At 47.3% G+C, this 21,090-nt stretch overlaps 1 protein-coding gene across 3 annotated transcripts in view; it reads left to right on the top strand.

The window, feature by feature from the left end:
• The first annotated feature begins 10,056 nt into the window (after positions 1-10,056).
• Positions 10,057-21,090, top strand: part of Msi2 (musashi RNA binding protein 2) — a 365,211-nt gene continuing 354,177 nt past the window's right edge. The window contains exons 1-5 of one of the 3 annotated variants that reach the window (XM_032912094.1): positions 10,057-10,198; positions 10,482-10,522; positions 10,857-10,938; positions 11,632-11,716; positions 15,729-15,770. In XM_032912094.1, coding sequence (XP_032767985.1) covers positions 10,137-10,198; positions 10,482-10,522; positions 10,857-10,938; positions 11,632-11,716; positions 15,729-15,770 — 312 coding nt within the window. In that variant the 5' untranslated portion in view covers positions 10,057-10,136. The remainder of the gene's footprint in view (positions 10,199-10,481; positions 10,523-10,856; positions 10,939-11,631; positions 11,717-15,728; positions 15,771-21,090) is intronic. The other 2 variants (XM_032912093.1, XM_032912095.1) reach the window with 2 other exon arrangements.

Consider the following 21,090-nt stretch of genomic DNA (forward strand, 5'->3'; position numbering starts at 1 on the left):
CCCCTAAATTGGGAAGATTTTGATGTCAGAATTTGGTAGCAGGAACTTGAACTCTGGAATGAGAGTCTGGAAAGGGAGGAGACAAGTGTCTTTTCCCCCCACTGCTCAACCCGATGAGGGAACCTACAGTAAGAGGCGCTTCCTCTGATCACCAGAAGAGGGCGCTCTCACCCACAGTCCTCCAAAGTGCGCGTTCCATCTATAAAGTGGCAATCTCTCACAAAAGTCTGCATCGATTTCCTTGGACTGGTCTTCCGGAGATACAAACACATGGTGGAGTGACACTGTTGCCATGCTTGTGTACCGCTGCTGTGGCCACCCCCTGTATTGTGTAAAGGGGAACAAAAGTTTTTAAAAACTAATGTGTAGTTGGGGGGTCTGTGAGCCTGTTGCGTGGTGGATGGGCAAAGTGCGGGTGCTCAGAATGACTAGAGAATGTGGAACGGTTCCAAGGGACAGTATAGAGTATGGGAGAAAGGGCTGGGGGAAGGGAGACCCTGTCTAGCTGTGAGATTTAGGTTTGTTTGGCAGGGGCCAGCCTTGGCAGAGATGGGGGAAGCACCAAGGCCAGTGGAGAGGCGTAAGTGAAGGTAGCTGGTGGCTCCCTGTCAACCGTTTCCAGGTGGAGTTGAAAGGCAAAGCTATTTTCTTCTGGGAGCCGGACCCCTTTCATCAAGACTAAGTTGGTGGCTGATTAAAAAAGAAGAAATGGAAGTCTGAGAGGGGCCAGAGGAGAAAATGGTTTCCAGGTGGAAAGTACTGGACAGACGGTGAGCTTGTGCAGTTCCTCTGTGAAGGCTCAAGCCCAGCCTCGGTCCCCCTCCCTGACAACGCTGGGCGACAGCCAGGCCTAGGCAGCACAGGGCTTCCTAACTGCAGAGAACGAAGATGTTTAATAAAATATTTACCTCCGTGTATAAGAATAGCGATGACAGAAAGGCAGGGAGCAGTTAAACAGTTTAACGGTCACAGGAGAGCAGCCCTGGGGTATTCTTTTCTTTTTTTATAAGAACAAAAACTTCCTCTTTAAGTCTTATACCTACCATGCCCTGGAAGCCAGTCTCCTGCCAAAGTTGAGGGGGGGCCAAAGCTAAACTCCCAGGCCACCTCTTAAAACTCTTAAAGGTGATTGTTTTCTGAGGCCTGTCCCATTGCCTATGAAGGTCATTCCTCTCCTGTGGTCATTCCATAAATCCTCCTGCTTCGTGAGTAGTCTAGCTTGCACACCTTGGCTGCATGCGGTCATTTTGAGCCCGAGGTGAGGATGGAGAGTCGTAAGAGGCGAAAAGGAATACAACTCTTTAACCAGAACACCTGACTTCCAACTCCGCCCATCGCGAACATGGAAAAGAAAAGGAAAAAATAGAAAAAAGAAAACCTTTGGCTAAATATATGTTAGGAGTTCTTTTTTACCCTCCATAAAAGCTTTTTGTTTTCTCTTCCCCAGTTAGAAAAAACAAAACATGTTGTCTCTCATTGAAGTTAAAATAGGCTTTTGCATATCTAAACATATTAGACAATGTTAGAAAAAAAATAATTATGACTAAAGGTGCCAAATCAGTAAGGGGGCTTTGAAAAAGATTAATTTTGCTGTATCTCACATCCATCTTTTTGAAGTATTTTCTTTCCAGTTATTCCCTACCGCCAGTGTGTTTCCCTTATTACACAGTGTCAGAGCAAGGTCCAACTGAGGATCTCTATATACACGCTCACTGCCTGCTAGAGGAACACAGACTATCCCTGAATTCAAGAGTGGCCTCAGTAGTCATGGTTCCCGAGGAAAGAAAGTATTTATTTACTTAAGGAAAATACAAAGGGCCCATTACTTTTCGACAGGGAATTTATACTTGGTGAAATTTTCATGAATAAAAATGCATTTCACTAAATGGTTTCTAGTAAAAATACAACTCACTTTTATTTTGGGTGCAAAGCCTGGCATGTCTGTTTTGAAAAGTAAGGCTTGTGAGACTCCGGGAGGCAGATAAATGAACAGACTCTTTAATAAGCCAGGCGCCCAGCGTGGCAGAGAAATGCAATACCAGAAAGTAAACAGAGCATTGTGGGAAAAAGAGCAAGTTGAAATTCATCTTGCTCTTCCAATTTGAAAACACGCTCGCGGTTGTTAGCAACTGAGTCAAGACATTTAAATCACATATATACTTTTCTATCTTGACAGTGACCTTTTCTAAGTATGCAGTAGGGATGAGAAGATGAACCAAGCCATGCTCCTGAAAGAGCATTTCAGTTAATTGAACGTGAAATGTGTTGCAATCTGACGACATTAATAATACGCAATTGCTTTTCTGTAGCTAATCTGTAGTTCATTTGCTCAGGGTCCAGCTAAAGCATTCTACAAATGTTAGCATATGAATCCTGTGGCAAACCTATATCGTAAGCAGCTACAGGAAGCGCATCTTGGAGGGTCTTTGTATTAGTTATCTGGGCTGTGTAACAAATCATCCCCACCCTTACTAGTTACTCAGTAAACACTGGAGGCTGCAGAGATGGCTCAGTGGTTAGGAGCACTGGCTGCTCTTGCAAAGGATTGGGGTTTGGTTCCCAGGACTGACCTGGCAGATCACAATATGTATAACTCCAGTTCTAGGGCCCCAATACCCGCTTCTGACTCTGAGTTCCAGTCACGCACATGGTACATGTATACACATGCAGGCAAAACACGCCGCATACCCATAAACGCGATAACTTGAACTCTGTGTTTTGAATTTTTAGGGGTGTAAAAACTGGGTAGATTTAAAGGAAGCCGCATGCCAGCTTGGTAAAATGCTTGCCTAGCATGCACAAAATCCTGGGTCTTGTCCCCAGCATTCTGTACTCTGGGCATGGTGGTACACATCTGTAATCCCAGTACAGATGAATGGCTGGCTGGCTCTGGATTAAGAACATTTCCTGCTCTTGTAGAGGACCCCAATTAGTTCCCAGAACCCAAGCAGGGTTGAGTACAAACCCTTCTGGCCTCACCTAGCATGTGTACAACCATGCCTACACATACTCACAGATACATTAAAGAAAAAAACTTTAAAAAAATACACAAAGTGGGGGTGGAGAGATAGCTCAGTGGTTAAGAACACTGACCGCTCCTCCAGAGGTCCTGAGTTCAAATCCCAGCAACCACATGGTGGTTCACAACCATCTGTAATGGGATCCGATGCCCTCTTCTGGTGTGTCTGAAGACAGCGACAGTGTATTCATGTATATATAATAAACAAATACATCTTTTTTTACACAAAGCAAAAAGTAAGAGGAAGAAAGACACAGAAAAGTGCATAGCTACAGTGAGGAGATTTTAACACTTCCTTTTGCTGCCTCTGGCAACATACGTTTAAAATAGAGACAGCAAACTTTGAGAGATTTATGAGAAATTAGCAAGTATGGGTACATAAAATATTTAAAGCTTTAAAGCTATTTATTTTGTATATTTGTTTCATGTATGTTTGCACGCGGGGGAGCATCACAGTACACGTGTCGAGCTCAGAAGACAACTTTCAGGAGTCTTTTCCCCTCTGTTTGGGCCCTGGAGATTGAACTTGGGTCCTCAGGCTTGGCAGCAAGGCCTTTACTTACTGAGCCCTCTTGCCAGACTTCAATCAGAGAGAAAATTTAATGCACCCCTTTAAAAGGTGACGTATCAAGTAAACAAAATACTAGCAAGGTAATAGCAAATCTTAATGCATGTAGCAAGTTTGATCTGATCAGAACCATCTAGAAAATTACTTAACAATAAGTGACATGCATTCTTTCCAAAAAGTATACAAAATATTTATAAAATATTGATCATGTACCAAAGCAAGCTTAAGTAAGTCACAAAGTTTCTGATGCCTGTAGAGACTGTCCTTTTTAAAAATTCTATTCCAGTCTGGTTAAACATTAATAACAAGTTTCAAATACTTTTCATTTTTAGAAATTCTAATTTTCATTAACCAGATAATTATTTAAAAGCCTATGGATCACTGGACAGTGGTGGTACACACCCTTACTCCCAGCACTTGGGAGGCAGAGGCAGAGGCAGAGGCAGAGGCAGGAGGCAGGGGCAGGGGCAGGAGGGGGCAGGGGCAGGGGCAGGGGCAGGGCAGGGGCAGGGGCAGGGGCAGGGGCAGGGGCAGGGGCAGGGGCAGGGGCAGGGGCAGGGGCAGGGGCAGGGGGCAGAGGCAGAGGCAGAGGCAGAGGCAGAGGCAGAGGCAGAGGCAGAGGCAGAGGCAGAGGCAGAGGCAGAGGCAGAGGACTTAAGAGGTAGAGGTAGAGGCAGAAACCCAAACCTAACCAAATCAGATCAAAATAAGACGGAAAAACCCATCAAGAAACTAAGAAAGGTCCATCAGGGCTGGGAATGTAGCACGGTGGTAGAGAATTTGCCAAGTATGCATGAGGCTTTGTGTTCAATTCTGGGGGGTGGGGAGGGCGGGAGGAAGTAACAGGATACAGTGCAGAGCTAAAAGAACCTGATAATGGTCATTAGTTACCACATACAATCTTAGCACCTGGGAGGCCAGCCTAGCAAGACATTTAAAAACAAAGATGCCCTGCAACGTAATATTCTTATTCTTACACAGTACGGAATTAAGGTAAAGAAGAACAAAAAAGAGGGTTGGGGATTTAGCTCAGTGGTAGAGCGCTTGCCTAGCAAACTCAAGGCCCTGGGTTGGTCCCCAGCTCCGGAAAAAAAAAAAAAAAAAAAAAAAAAAACAAAAAAACAAAAGAACAAAAAGGAAAAAAAAAAGTGTGACAAAAACCAAACCAAAACATGATTTAAAAAAAAAAAAAACTTGTAGAATGTAAACTCCAGTTTCTAAACCTCAGATGGGCTGGAGAGAGGGCAGCAAATACTGCTCTTATAGAGGAGCCTGGGCTTGGTTCTTAGCACGCACAAGGCAGTTTTCAACTATTTATAATATACAGTTTAAACAAACAAAACAACATAACAGCTTAGTCCCACCCCTACACACACACACACACACACACACACACACACACACACACACACACACACACACAGACCTTGCAAGAGCATACACAGGCCCTAGGTTTGATCCCCCAGCTCTACCTATAAAACAAAGACCAATCCCCGCCTCCCCAGCCCTCCCCACAAAACAACACAGACTTCTGGCCCACTTCATCCATATAAGGGAAGCTCTGTATAAAATACTATCTATTTGGACCGAAGCAGATGGGCGTTATAGACAGGCACGACTGAGTTTAAATATCTTACAAGAGAACTGTCAACTGCATTTTCTTGGCATATTTGAAAACCTAGACAGCAGCGGGAGGGTGTGGTGGTGCACACCTTTGCTCCCAGCACTGGGGTGGTGGTGGTGGTGATGGTGGTGGTGGTGGTGATGGTGGTGGTGAGGCAGAGGTAAGAGGATCTCTGAGTTTGAGGCCAGCTTGTTCTACAGAGCGAGTCCCAGGACAGTCATCACGGCTGTACAGAGAAACCCTGTCTCAAAAAACCAAAACCAAGCAACCAATCAAACAAACAAAAGCCAAGCCAAATCAACCAACCAAACAAACAAAGAAACAAGGAAGATGGGATGAATGATTTCCTTGAGAAATATAGAAATAGATCACCATAAGGAATTTGCAATTATGAGGAAATGAAGTCCGTACTTAAAAATCAACCTACGAAACGACTATCCCAGACCATTAGATTACCAGGACATTCTAGAAAACATTTAAGAACAAATAAACATCACATATTGTTGTCTGTGGGAGACAGGGTCTTATTATGTATTCTTGTCTGCCTGGGGGCTTAACTCTGCACACAAGGCTAACCCTGAACTCACCATCGCTGGTGTGCGTCATCAGGCCAGGCCTAATCCCAACCTTTAACACACTGTTCCAGAAAGTGGGGGGAGGGTGTGTGTGCAAGCAATACTTACTATGTTAGGAGGCCAGTATAGAGAAGAAAGCGTTAAGGGGAAATTGCAGCCTGTTTGACTTCTGAACATGAGACCACACAAACACAGGTCCTAGGGTGAAACTGGACAACAGCACTCACCCATTCATCAATCTGTCCCCCACCAAAATTATTTACTGTCAGCCGCGAACTAGCAGGCACTGTACTGGTACAAGGAGAGCAAAAATGGATGGGCGCTCGAGGCCTGGCAGTGATGGATAATAAAATAAACGATCACGTGAGGTAAGGTACACGGAGGACCTTCCGGTGGGGTTAAGTATCTATCAAGAGACAACTGACCTGGTTAGGGAAGTGTGTGAAAGCTCTCCAGGCATATAAACGGACTGAGAGTCCTGGTGGGCAGCTGTGGGAGGCTGTCCCAGGGCCTCACGTGCAACAGGTCTGATATACCGACCCGAGCAGGAGAGACGGCTTTGATGGTACGCTGGGTATGAATTCTTGCTGATGAAGCCTGACCCTGACAATCTAAATTCAGCCTCTGCAACCTAGGAGAAAGAAGAGAACAGACTCCCGAAGGTTGTTCTATGCTCACACATGTACATCCATACCGTGGAAATAAAACTTTTACAATTTAAATAATAATCATAAGAAATAATAGGAAGAAGGACGGATTTGAGCGAATTCTACAAGGTGAATTCTGCAGACCCCTGAGTGAGCTGTACACGGGTAAAGAAAGGCAGAGTTCAACCATTTTGCCTCCAGGCTGGCTGAGGAAATTCATTGATGAAGATTCCAAAAGGAGGTTCAAATGTGGGGGAGCCACGGTATATCCGTGGCTTTGGCCGAGTTGCGTCTGGAATACGTTTAGGAGAGGTGAGTGGACATGTATTGAGAAAAGGATAACGGTGCAGAGCCTGGGACTCCGGCAAGGTCAGGGCCGGAGATTTGAAGCAGCATCAGAACGTAGGTGGTATTTAAACCCATCCTGCTAGGAAGGCCATCCAGAGAGGGTGTAGCAGGAGGAGAGGGTCAGGCTGAGGAAGCATACCAATATTTAAAGGAAAAGTAGAGACGCAGGGAGGACCTGGAGATAGAAAAGGAAAGGTGGCCAGGGACCAGAGAACCCAGGAGAGTGTGGGCGAGGGCAGAATGGGGTGGGGTTGAGCCCTCAAGGCAGTGAGTTATATCACCCCGTCACTGGTACCTGGAAAAGAAACACTGAATCATCAACTCTTACTAATATCCCAGCGCAGAGGGGCAGTAGGAGGGAGGGTTTTTGTGTCTGTTTTGGACAATAAAACTGTCCCCCATGTTTATCTTGATGTTCCTCATACAATCTGTACTGTTGTCAAAACTCAGAATCATAGAGCAGGGGAAGAAGGCCTGTAGCCAAAATGTTGCTATCTGGGGTGAGGTGAGGACGGTAAGATGGGACCACAAGCAAAAAAAAAACCTGCTGGAGGCTGGGCCTGTGGCTTGGTGGGTAGAAGCTTCTTTCGAGCAAGCACGGAGCCTTGGGTTTGATCTCTTGCACTGCAAACCTGGCATGGTGGGACTCAGCTATAATGGCAACAGCAGAGGCAGGAATATCAGAAGCTCAAGGCCATCTCTGATTATGGAGTTTGCCATCAGCCTGGGCCTCATGAGACACCACCTCGACAGAACAACACAAACTGTGATGGGAAAATAAAACTTGGTGGTGGGGGTGGGGGTGTGGCCAGTTGGCAGGGCGATCTCCCCAGTTCAAGGCCTGCCTGGGTTCTTGCATTGCAAGACTCCAACTCCAACAACACTAATCTAAGTAAAAAACAATACAGTGTTGTGGCCACCTCCTTTAGTCCTTCTCAGTCTCTGGCTTGGCCACTGCAGAGCTAAGGGCCCCACCCCCATCAGGTCTTCCCTCAGCTCACCACTTAAGAGTTTGTTCAAGTCTACATCAGGACGGTAGCCACCCACTTCTTCCTAGAGTGGGACAGTGTGGATATGCACGCTACAGAGCCAAAGGGCACCGGACCATGGACAGTCCGCTTAGGGATTAACTGGTTGGGGTTGGGAAGACAGCCTGACAGCCTGGCACCTTTGGGATTCCCATTTTCAAGGAAGGAGCTGGGTAAAGAAAGGCCTTTCTAGCTCTGATGGTCTGTGGTTCTGTTGTGAAAATCCAAAATATAATCCAATTAGCTGTGTTGCCTGTATTTTGTGATTGTGAATAATCACAAAAACCAATTACCATCATAGCACGCAGCTCTTTAACACATGGGACCCCAGATGATTCAAAAATCAGTTTGTTTGGAGTGTTGGGAAACAGCAGGGTTTGTGGTTTGAAGTCTTATGAAGTACCTTCTAAAAATTATATTCAGAAACAATTCATAATAAACACAGTCCATGTAAGTTCCCAGTTTTAAAAAGGGACTTTGACATTGTTACATTGTTCGCAACAAATGCTTCTGCCCATCAATGCTGTCAGAGAGGCATTATCCCAATTTAGGGGACAGAGAGATTGACAGTCTGATCACTCAAAGCTTTGGCTGTGTTGCGATTTTCCAAATGTCCCCAAACCCACATTGGACACGGCACAGTTTTGGTGTTGAGTGAATTCCATTGTCTCCTAATTCTATGAAAATTAATGGGAAAGTGTTAATTGGGCATCAATGCACGCCTAACATTAATCCGGGTATTTGATGAACCACAACTTTATGTTGCCCCTCATGCCATATTAATTTGGTTTATTGTAATAATTTAAAACAATCAGGATAATTGTATCCGTACTGTTTTAAATACTCCATAAATTGAATACAGCCTGAATCTGGCCATCCTAGAATATGAAGTGTGTGATTCCTCTGGGAAGCTACAGACACCAATCTTTTGAAGTTTACACTTCCAGGGGCGGAAGGGAGCTTTTACTAAATATCTATTGTGTACCAGAATCTGTGAGGTATCTAGTGGTTCCAAAACTGGGGGTAAGGTGCTTTGTTATCTCAAAGACAGGTCTTGGGAGGGCCATTTCACTCTTGGTACTTTTACTCTCTACAGAGGAAGCCCTAGTAACTTAAAAACATAATAAATAAATTAGATAACGGATGAATATGGGGGGCGGTTTCTGAAATAACCACCTAGACTAGCCACCCTCGGGATGGTCCTAAACTGCTACTCATTCTCCATGAACCTTTGCTTTGAACCCCAATCATTTGACCTTGACCCCTAAAAGCCCACTTTATTATGTTTTCAAATTGCGCTCTGAGTAACGCTCAAACCCTGTCTGGGTGCTTCCTCGCCCCCTTCTATCTATCGCGTCAGTTTCTCAAAGTTCCGAAATAACCTTCGCGGGCACGGCTCCGTACCTCTGCCGAGGAAGGGCGGGGAGCCGTGCAGGACGTGCCGGTGTGGAGCGGGAGCCAGAGAACTTGAAGCGCGAAAGGAAAAAAAAAAAACTTGTGGCTGGTGTTTGTGCAGGAGGGTCTCCTCCATCCGCGAGCCCCCAGATCCCGAGGGTCTCGAGGACTGCCCTGGGAGCGCAGGGTGTGGGTGTGCTCCCGGCGTCCTTGACCTAAATTTCCGCGCTGTGGCTGGAAACCGGGGCATAGAGGCAGGGCGGGTGGCGGGTGCCACCTCCGAACCGGGCGCAGGGGCCCGCGAACTTGAATGGGTAGTGCGAACTAGGGGGGTCCGGGGGCACTGCCGCCTCCCGGCCCCGCGAACTGCCCGGGCCGAGCTCCCCGCGCCTCCCCCTCCCCCACACCCAGCCCATGTGATCTGAGCTGACTCGGGGTGCGCTTCCCGGCTCCCCGCCCGGCTGGCGTGGGCCCCCCTCGAGTCGCGGGGCTCGCGCGCCGCCCCTGGTGGGTCCCGCTGCCGCGGGGGGCCGAGTGTGTGCGCGCGCGGACAGGCGGGGGACCGAACGGGGTGCGTGACGTCACCGCATTGGTTACACGACGTTCTAGAACTCCGCCCCACGTGCGCGGGGAGGAGGGGGAGGAGGAGGAGGAGATGGGGGTGGGGAGGAGGAGGGGGAGAGGTGGGGATGGGCCGGGGGGGCGGGGACGGGGGGTGTGCGAGGCGGCGGGGCTGAGCTGAGCCGAGCCCACGTGTGACGGGCTCTCGCCGCTGGCCCGGCTCGGCGCTCGCGGAGCTTCGCAGCCGCCGGGCGGGGGGAGGAGGCGGGGGAGGAGGGACGGAGATCTGGGGCTCGGAGCCGGCCGCCGCTGCGCTCCGCTTCGCTGTGGGGCTCGGTGTGTCGGGGGTGGGGGGGCGGGGGGGCTCCGCTATGGAGGCAAATGGGAGCCCAGGCACCTCGGGCAGCGCCAACGACTCCCAGCACGACCCCGGGTAAGTTTCCAGCCGCTGCCCACCGCGCCGCCGCGGGCTCGCTCGGGGCTGTGCGGGCGACGGTGCGGAGCGGGGCATCCGCGCGCCCCCCGCGCCCCCGCGCGCACCCCTGGGGCACTCGCGCACCTTGGGGTGGCGTGGGGCCGCCACCTTCTCCCCCAGCCCACCTCCAGGCTCGCGCTCGCCCGCTCCCCCCCAGCTTTCCTTTTAGCTTTTGTAAGTTACACGTCAAAATGGCCGATCTGACATCGGTGCTCACTTCAGTTATGTTTTCTCCCTCTAGTAAAATGTTTATCGGTGGACTGAGCTGGCAGACCTCACCAGGTAAGGGAGGGAGGGGGGGACGCCTGGGTCCCCCCCTTCTTGGCTTCTTTATTGCTCTTTGTTATCCCAGTGTAAGAGCCCCCCCTCCCCGCCATTGGCTCCCCACTTCTCCTGTGCAAGGTTATTTTTTTAAATAGCAAATCCTTTCCGAGCCCTCTACGCGACCTCTGTTGCTGAATTTCCCCCGCGTGTGCAAAAATATTGCAAAAACAAAACAGAATAACAACAGAAAACTACTTTTGCTTTTTGTCCTTGATCAGAAAATTGCATTGCTTTTTACCCCCCTCTCCACACCTTCTCCCACCCCCCCATCTCTCTCTTTCTCTCTCTACAGATAGCCTTAGAGACTATTTTAGCAAATTTGGAGAAATTAGAGAATGTATGGTCATGAGAGATCCCACAACGAAACGCTCCAGGTAACGCATTCCCTTCTTGATTTTGCCTTTATTTTAGAACAAAGTTTTAGTTTTATTTTTGGAGGTGTCTTCGGAAGTAGCTAAGCGGATTTAGAATGGGGCTCAGGCGCGTGGCTGGGCTGGAACGTCGCTCCCCCCTCCCATAACCCCAAAGGTTATTGTTAATTAGGGCCGAACTCTGGTTTCAGAGACGCCCATCTCTCCCGCTTGAAGTAATTTTCCTGTCGCTTCTTGTTCTCCTGTTTAAAATGACATTCAGTTCATCCACTTTTCACATAGTTTTTTTTTTTTAATTTAAAAATTTGAATGTATGCCTTCTTCATACTCCCAAACTCTGAAGTCCCCTCTTTGGGAGATGAATGAATATTTTCGTGCCCGTTTTCCTTTGGAATAAAACAAAGCCTTAAGTAAGGGAAGAGGAGGCGAGGAAACTGAGGCGGCCAGAGAGGAGGCACCAGCGTGTTCCAAGTTACCTCCAGCCGCCCTGCCCCCTCGTCCCGCTTCCCCCCACTAACCTTGGTATTTTTTCCTCACAAGGCAGAGGGCTGTGGGCTAGAGGAGAATAGAGGGAGCTGGTGGGGATGGGGGTGCGTGGGGGCAACATTCGCACCCCGGTCTACATATAGGGTCTCCTTGTTGGCGTTCAGCGGTGTCACATTTTGTTTGTTTTTCTCCCTCTTTGTCTCCTTCCAGAGGCTTCGGTTTCGTCACCTTCGCAGACCCAGCAAGTGTAGATAAAGTGTTAGGTCAGCCCCACCATGAGTTAGATTCCAAGACGGTAGGTTGCTTTTTTTTTTTTTTTTTTTTTTTAAATAATAGTTGTTGTTGTTTGCCCCCTTTCAATACCGGTCTGGGCATTGACAGCCCTGTTTAAAGGGACAGCGCCTTCTTTTGCTTCTGTGCTAGAACTGGGTACTTTTAAACAGCTAGCGAGTTGGCTCAGAAGTTTGCTGCGGTGGCTGGTTTTGGGGGTTTCCTTTTTACTGTCGGTCCCACTGCAGCTTCAGAGGCTGCCAAGGCAAGGCTGTGGGGAGCGGGGGTCGGCTCCCTGAGAGGCTAGCCTCCCGCCAAGGGACCTTGCAAAGAAACTCCACCGCAGAGCAAATGGAACTTTCTTTGTCAGGCGAGCACAGCCTGTGGCATTGGGATTGGCTTGTAGAAGGAAGGCACAGCCTGCTTCCTGGTGGAGGGGGCAGGGGTGGGGCCAATGGGAGGGGGCGCTCATCTTAGGTCCAGGCAACAGGTTTCACTGGGACTCCTAGTGATTTGAGATGGGGTTTGAGAAAGGAAGGGAGGTACAGGCCAGAGGCAGTTCGGCATCCAGTGGGTTTACTCCAGATGGCATCAGATTGAAAGCTGATAAACCTTGGGTTTCACAGCGAATCTCCCCAACCCCCTTCTCAGGTCTTTCATTTGTGTGGATACTTTTATAGTGTTAGGAGTTTTTAAAAATCCGGAGTTTGGAGGTGAAAGTCCTTAGGTCAGACAGAATGAGGGGGAAATGTCAGTCTGGAATCATAGGTGCAGTGATGGAGGAGGCTGGGGAGTTCCCAGTGGTTTGCTTAGCTCCTGTGCTGGCTTCCTGCCTCTCCTCCCTTCCCGGTTTGCTTACCAGAATTTCACCAGGATTTTTAAAAAATATTTATTTATTTATTTATACCACTGCTTAAGGGGGAGGCCTCAAGGTGATGTGTGACTCTGGCTGGCTGCATAGGATGCTCCTGTTCTGGTGGGAGCTTACAGGGGTGAGGCAGCTGACTACTGTAAACTTGACCCTCAGTCCCCTGTTCTGTAAAGTCAGCAGAAAGCAAGGGTCTTCCCAGCCCTTTCGACTTTTTAAACTCTGAATGGAGGAGAAGAGAGCCCGGGTAACCTTTGCTGCACTTGGATTGATTTTGCAAACTCACCCTCTTGTTGATGATCAAAGAGGTCAGGTGTTGCCCTTACCCCCCCAAGAAAAGACCTCAGGCGCTTCAGTCACTTTTTAATTGTCCCAGACGTGTCAGAGCTTGCAGCCCAGCCTGTTCGCGCTGTCAGCTCATTTAATATCAAGAACAATCATTAGTAAGGTGATAAGGAACGTCTGAACAGCTTATTTTATATTTTTCTCCCCTGACTTCTTAGCTAGCTGCGTTACAAAGCTAGGAAGCTCTCGTAGGAAAAATTCAGAGCGTTCCTGATGGCTCATCCACTCCTTTTTCTTGGGTGGGCGATCTGGAGATTGGTATTAATGGGCGCTTAGCGGGTGCGTGCTGGTCAGATCCTTTATTATCTTCAGTATGCACTGCTGGGCCCTGGGCTTTTCCACCCGCCCTTGTTTGTTTTGTAGACATATTTGGTTGCCGTTACTTAGTATAACCTAGCTTTTGACTTTGTTTCAACGTTCAGTGCAGGAGGCAGAAGCGGTTGGTTTATTGACATGGAAACGAGAGGATCTTGTTTACTGTTCCTTTAAAAGCTTTGCTTAGGTAAAGGCCATTCGCATCCAAATAGTACCCTAGTGTTTTCTAGAGGACTCTAGAGCCAGTACTAGTGCTGTACCTAAGTAACTAATGTTTTCATTTGGGGGTCTCTTCTCTCTCTCTCTCTCTCTCTCTCTCTCTCTCTCTCTCTCTCTAACTAGGATGTGCAAAAGGTTGGGATTTGCCTTCTTGCCTTGCCGCCTCCTAGGCCTGTGGAGGTCTCAGTGTGGAAAACTTTTGCGTATGGGAGAACTCTGATCTCCGGGTACATTCCGATAACACCACCACACACACATACAGCGCAGTCTCAAATTGGCGTTTGGTTTTGTAATTTTAACTTTTTTTTTTTTTAATCTCAGTACTTTATTTTCTTCCCTGTGCATTTCTCACCCCGGGCTCCCAGCCATCCGCTGGTTTGTACTGCATCTATTCTCACACAGACAAGGTGACTTCCCACTGCACCTGTGTGCTGGTCAGATCAAGGCGAGCCTTGGGAGGGCGTCTTTTTTTTTTTTTTTTTGAATGAATGAACAAAAGACAAGCATCTGTCTTGGTTTTGGCGACAGAATGGAAATCCACACCTGTTGTATTTCTTTTGTAGAGAAACTCTAGTCAGTGCCGGGCACACCTGTAGACGCAGTAATATTAATCTTTACAAAAGGCTAGTTTCCTAGATCCAAGATTTTGTTTTGGTCTGTTTTAGTTTTTTGCAAGGTAATCTCTCATTTCTCAGGTAATGATTAAAGGTAGCGAGCACAAGGCAGAGTTTTAGGTCTTGAAGCTACATTAATAAAAGTGATTTCATCGTGTATTTCTTACAGGCTGGGGCTCTAGGGGACCCAGGGATTATGGATGGGGGTGGGGTTGTGTATATCTCGTCCCCTTCGTATATTCCTCAAAGGGTGATTTTTATTTTATTCTTTTATTTCTCATAAACCAACATGAGGTTCAGATTTACTCTTTAAAGGGGGACATTCTAACACAAAAGCCAGAGCTCATAAGTAAATAACGTGTAACAGTACCTATGCCATCCTCCATATTAACTTACACTTAAAGATTTGTGACGGTTAGAAATCTAATGGAAAATTTTTGTTTTTTAAAATTCCTCTCTGTTTTCTATCCAGGCGGTAACTTTTTTTTTTTCCCTCCTCGCATCAGCTGTTACACTCAAATGCTTCCGTGGGAATTGTAAAGCTAGTCGCTGATTGAGAATCATGTGCTCTGTGAGCAGGCGGCTGATGTAGAGTGGAGAGCTTTTTCCGTGGAGGTGGAGGTGGGGTAGGGGAACACTCGAGTTACTGCATTAGACTCACAAGAACATCCAGTCGTTTTCTTTTTACCTCTCCTACGGTGGCCTTTCTGATTTGGTCTTTGAGTTATTTATGTAGTTTCACACTGTGATGTTTTTTTTTTTTTTTTTTTTTTTTTTTTTTTTTTAAATCCATGTGGATTTATCATATACAACTTTCTTTTCCCCTTTTACTACAATTTTTCTTTTTTTTAAAAAAGAGACAAGTCAGCTTGCCCCATAGTCATTGATAGCTGCACTCTCTGAGATTAACCAATGCAATGATTTTTTTTTTTTTTTTTTTTTTTTAGACAGATTCTCCCTCCGTAGCTGTCCTAGAACTCAGCTATGGTGACTCAGAGGGACGTCCACCTCAGTGTTCCTCCTCCTTGAGCTTCCTAAGTGTAGGGGTTACAGGTGTGAACCGTCCTGCTTGGCTGTAAAAAGATTTTTATAGTCATCCTGAGTAACTTTTATTTTGCTAACACCAGTGAGTTAATCTGAGCTGAGTGTTGTATTTTATAACTGGAAAGTTTTTTAGATATTGTTGATTTTCGATTTTTCCCCTGCTTTGCCAGGGAGAGGAAAGAATCATTCATTTATCTACAGCTGGAAGAACATTTAATTTTGAGATTATGTTTTTTTTTTTTTTTTTGTTTCTCCTTCACATAACATGGCACCTACTTTTTTTTTCCCTCCTGGCTACACGTTGCACATTAGTTCTGGGTTCCATTCAGGGTCTGTGGAAGAGAAGTCCTGTGACTCAATAAGAATGCACGAGCCCTGGCTTATAGAGCATTTCACTCACTGAAACGCAGGGTAGAACATTCCAGAAAGGTGAACCTTAGACGTCCCATGGGAGAATGGGATGGTGAAAGTTGGGATCAGAGCTGAGGGGGCTTTTGAGTTACCCAGGAAATTACTAAAAGCTGAGCTCTAAGCCTGAGAAATGAGTGATTAATAGTTAGGTGTTTGGTCATTCATTCCCCACTCCCACCCCACTACTCCACTGACTTCTTCATTTTTTTTATTTTCTCCAGATTGACCCCAAAGTTGCATTTCCTCGTCGAGCGCAGCCCAAGGTAAGTAGGTAGACGAGCCGTGGGTGGGGTTTTAGCGAGGTTTTCTCATTTCAAACCAAACACTGGCAACTGTTAGAGGCTCGCCGTGTGTCTCCAGGGTATCTGTCCGCCGAGGGAGGTGAAAAGCCCAGGTGAGCAGTTCCTCGAGGTGACCCTGCCCCTCCAAGTCAGCATGCCCATGTGGGTTCCCAGCATCCAGCCAGAGAGAGGGGGGCAATGTGGTCCTTCATATGAGGGGGCAGCACTGCCCACGGTAGTGTCTATGCAAGTGTTCTATTCTAAAGCATCGCTGAGGTCCTAGCAGGAAAAGTTGAACATCTCCTTATGCCTTTTGACAGAGGGTACTCTGTCGAGGTCTTGACAGTCTGCAGGTTTTGAAGAAGAGGAGAATTTCAGCAAACAGCTTTTCCTTACTCGGAAAGAAAAGAAAAATTCTGTAGAACCCCCTAAAGCTGTAGGCCTTGTGGGGAGGGAGCTAGGGATGCCCCCACTTTCAGTTTTTGGATTGGTCAGAGCTACTAGAAACAAACTCCTCAACCTCTGAGTTCAGAGAGCTGGGGCCTGGGAGGAGGAGTCTGAAACAGTGACCCCATAGGAGTGGCACTGAAAGTTGTACTCAAAGGATCGGTCCTGCACTTTTGTGAAGTCAACAGTGTTTCCCCTGTGCCTGCTAGCTGTGGCTCTGAGGAGGCAGCTGGAGGCGGATCTGCATGCAGCTCCGTCTGGTTTAAGGGGTTCAGGTCCTCCTCGCATCTTTGATATCTGTCCTTCCTGTCCGCCATTCTGTCCGTTCCGTCCACTGTACCGCATTGAAACATATGCCCTGACATTCTTGGGGAGAGGGCTATGAAGTTTCTCACTGTAGGTGCATGAAGAGAAAGGATGACCACTCTTGGGGAAAGCTCTCGAGAGCGGAGCCTTCTAATCAGGTAGAAGAGAAAATGTTTTTGCACCTTAGCAAAGGAAAAGGTGGTTGTTGTAAATGGTATTTTGAGAATTTCAGGTCTGGAACCTGCCACGTTGAATGAGTAAGTGAACTTTTTTGTTTTTTTAAATATGGAACTGGTATCCCTTAAGTGAGCAGACATTTATACTTGAAGGTGGCTCTTTTCCCCCTAACGCTTAAACAGATCCCAGGAATTGATGAAAGGCTTCGATTCCTTTACCTGACCTAAACTTTGGGGTCGGCTTTAACTGTGAATTGCTTTCCATGCCTGTGTGTGAGCCTTCCCGTCTCTGCACCAGCAGTATTTCTAGGTTTGGAAGAATTGCCATTTCTTCCCTAGTGTGAATCTACAAATTTCCAGGGTTAGTCATTGGATCACTCACAACTTGGATCTGATTTCCCTTTGGGGAAACTGGGAAAATGTGACTTGATGAAACCATGAATTCAGACCTGCTCCTCCACCTCTCGGGTCCCTCTCTCCGCCTGACTTCAGCAGGAAGGTGGTATTTTGTGTTAATGTGCTGTGGTATTGGTTTCTTTCAAACCTTTGCCTTGAAAACAAGATAGATGATATCTCAGATCTGTCGAAGGAACATGGACTGTCCCAGCCTGGGGAGTTTGTGAGTTCTCAGATGTGTGTTAATATCAAACCCGTTGAAAAAGACCAATGGCCTTGGAAATTCAGGGGTTTAGTAAGGGGGCCCTTGTTTCTTAAAACATTCAATGGCATGTTGCTTTGTAAAGGTCTTTGCTGTCCCATATTCACACCTACATCCCAGTCCTGTCTCAGTTTCTTCATCTGAACCAGGAGTGATGGTATCAGCTCTTCCACAAAGCTTTTGGTGGAAAAAAAAACCCAAAAACCTGAGAGCGTCCTGGCGAGGGCCTCGCCTCATCTTTGTCATCATCACGGCTGCTTTAACCATCGTTACGGTGTTCTCTGAGAGATCTGGTAATAATACTAACTGAATGAGTGTCCCAGGCAGTTTGCATGGGGGTGATATGTCAGTTCCACTGGACAGAGGAGACAGCTGAAACATTGACGGGCTGTGTAGCGATATAAAAAAAAAACCAGCTAGGCGTCTGCCTCCACAGTTAGAGCGCTGACTGCTGTGTGGTCCTATTGGGTTACCACTGTGCATTTTCCTTGTTAGAAGTGAGGAGACGTGAGGACACATGGCTCCCTAAGGTCGTTAGACCACGAAGAGTAGACCTGAAGTCAGTCTTACTGAAGTTCCAGGGCCAGGGGTTCTGGTCGTTTTCCTTCCCTTGTAACGTCATCCAATTATATGACACTATCATGTGTTCTCTATCTGATCCCTTGGGGTAACCTTTTAGGTGCTTCTGGGGTTGCTCAGCCCAGGGAAGCAGGAGTAGTTGAGGTGTTGTCGTGCCATGGTTGGGAACTGGAGCAGGGTAGGGAAAGGATTTGCCCTGTTTGGTTGTTTTCCCACAGAATTGACCATCAGGGTTCCAGGTCAAGGTGGCTGCTGGGGACAGCACCCAGGCTGGCAGGAGTCTAGAACTTTGAGTGAAGCCTTATCTTCCTTTCAGAAGACGTGAGCATGTGCGTGTGCGTGTGCGTGTGTGTGTTGGGTTCATGGTGACAGGGAAGATTGTACCCTTCTGTGGACTGGGTGAGGGGCTTGTAAATGAAGTGTCAGCTTGTGTTTCAGTTAAAACTCATTTCTCTGCTTTCTGGCTGCCCCTCCCTGCTCACACTTGCCAGAGAAATATTCCGTGGAGGTGTTAAACAAGACGGGTGGAAAGAAACTGTAACTTGAGACCAAAGAAAATCTGTGGCATTGAAGAACGGATTTCATATGAGCACTGTCATAATATTCTTTAATGTCTTGTATAAATAAAAAGAAATCTGTTTTGTCCAGAATTTTAATGAGCAATGAAGGCAGGCTGTGGCGTCCTGCCGTTCACCCGTCTCACCCTTTGTGATGCCGATGTTCACGTGGCTTTATTAGGGAGCCTAGGGACTCTGCTTTGGAGGCCAGTGGCCATTCATTATGGAAGTACATTTTGATCAGGAAGGGATGAGATCGCTCCATGTCTTCCTATTTCACCGGGGCAATTCATTTTTAAACTACGTAAGAGGATTCTGCCCCACCTCCACCCTTTTAAAAATTAAAATGGTCATGGTACTCTAAAAAATAAAATGACTTAATTTGAAGCTGTGACAGACCTGAGGCTGATAGGGATCAATCACTCCATGTCCTTTCTTTGTCTCCTTTGGGTCCAAGTGTCAGCTGCCTGGAAGAGTTTTGTTCTAGCCTGTGGCTTCTTTTTCTTTTATGGAGGAACATACAGACTCCTTAGCATCCATGGGCGAGAGTGGAGCCTGGGTGAGCCTCACCATCCGTCCTTACTGTCTTTTGGTATAGAACACAGTCTCCACTCTTTCCGATTACTGTTTCCAAGAGTTTTATTTCTTTTGGTCAAATCGACCTTATTTTTTTAAATGAATACATAAAAACCAAACATTGCACAGACGTGAGACTATGTGGGGCTGATGAGTTGGATCAGCAGAGAGCGGTCACTGCTGTTCCAGTAGAGGGCCCAAGTGCTGTTCCCAGTCTTCCATATAAGGTTACAGCCCCCTGTAATGGCGGCTCCAGGCTATCAGACACTCTTCTTCTGGTCTCTACAGGCATCATCACACTTCTTCTCTCTCTCTCTCTCTCTCTCTCTCTCTCTCTCTCTCTCTCACACACACACACACACACACACACACACACACACAGTGTGAACATGTGCTGTTTTGATCCGTGTGTGTGTTCATTGTGTCTCTTGAAACCTTAGCTGCTGGTCTAGAGAGGTCATTTGTTCAGCCTATTTCCAGTTGCCTTCAGTGACAGCTGCTTGACCGTGAATATGCCACGTAAACCCCACCAAGCCTCAGTTTCCTTCTTTCTCTCTAAAAAAAAATGCTATGCTGATCCTCACTCTGTTATTTTGGAAATAAATGCAGATTGTTCTCTGGGGGGCTGGGTATGGACCAGTGGCACTCAGCATACGTCTGCCAACACTGTTACAGAATTATTATTTTGGTTTCTTAGGAAACCTCACCTTAAGATGTGGCCAGCCTCAGAATTATTTTATAGCTCATGATGACCTTGAACTTTTAATCTCCTGCCTTTACCTCCCAAGTTCTGAAATTAGAGGATACCATAGCCAGTTTTCTGTAGCACTTAGAGAGGGAACTCAGGGTTTCATGCCTGCTGGGCAGCCATTCTACTAACTGAGCTTCCAATTATTTTAAAGAGTAAACAAACAACTCCCCCCCAAAAAAAACCCCAAAACTTAATTAGAACGAAAGCCCCTGACCGCTTGGTGGTCAGTGTTCAGTGAGATGAATCCTGCCTGGCTTTTCCTCACCAGAGACAGCCGCTATCCAGTTATGTTCTGTTGGGGACTTCCAGTCACCACAACAGTTAAGTTGTAGAGGGTTGAGCCAGGAGCCAGATTTTCTTGTTCCCGTCCTGTCCTTAGATGTTGCTTCAGGGTCCCGAAAGGTTCTCTGTGAATCACGCATCCAGATGGGTGCAGTGGCGGCCGGTGCACACCTCCTGTTCCGGAGGAGTGGTTTCTTGGCAGTTTCTGAAGGGCGAAGGGTGAGAGTCCAGCATCTGGCCTTCCCTTGCTGCTGTAGGTCGGGTCGCCCAGCACCTTGCCATCTCGGATGTTCCGCAGCTGCCGCCTCAGCAGCCTGCCCGTTAAGTTTTCTGTGTTCTGCAGGGATGTAGGGGTGCATCTGTGGCCCTTTCCCCCACCAGTGAAGATCTTGGAGGATTAATAGCTTAGCGTCTTGCTTGTCTGAGAGCCCTGCTCTTTCCTGTGCTCCAAGTCCTTAGCAGGTGTCAGCTCAAGAAAGGAGGGACACTTTGTCCTACAAATGTCCTCTCCCCGGATGTTGCCTTTCCTTGCAGGCTGGGATCTTGTTCACGTTAGTCTGCTAGGATGACAAAGTTGTGTCTCATGTCATGCGGCTTTCCGTAAACAGATGAGCCTCCTTCCTGCCCCCCTTGCCCCCAGCAGTTTCTGAGGGTCCATCTTTGTGGCCCCTCGATGTAGTGTGTGTTAAATGTCCGCTTTTAGATTTTCATATCTGGAAATTCTTCGACTGCAAGCCCCAGAATACACCAGGGATGTGTGACCCTTTTATCTTTTGCCTCTTACTGAATTTAGAGTGCTCATTTCCATGAGCTCATATGATGGAACAGCAAGTGGCTGGCCCCAAGATCCTTCCTGCTCACCACACTTTAGCTCGTCCAATCCTTCCTCACTGCCCCTCCGAGTGTGGCCTCTCTTGTGCAGGGGATTTGAGAACCCCTCAGTACTTCCTTGGGCTTCCCACCGCCAATG

The sequence above is a fragment of the Rattus rattus genome, chromosome 9 (genome assembly GCF_011064425.1).
Source record: "Rattus rattus isolate New Zealand chromosome 9, Rrattus_CSIRO_v1, whole genome shotgun sequence".
Classification (NCBI taxonomy): domain Eukaryota; kingdom Metazoa; phylum Chordata; class Mammalia; order Rodentia; family Muridae; genus Rattus; species Rattus rattus.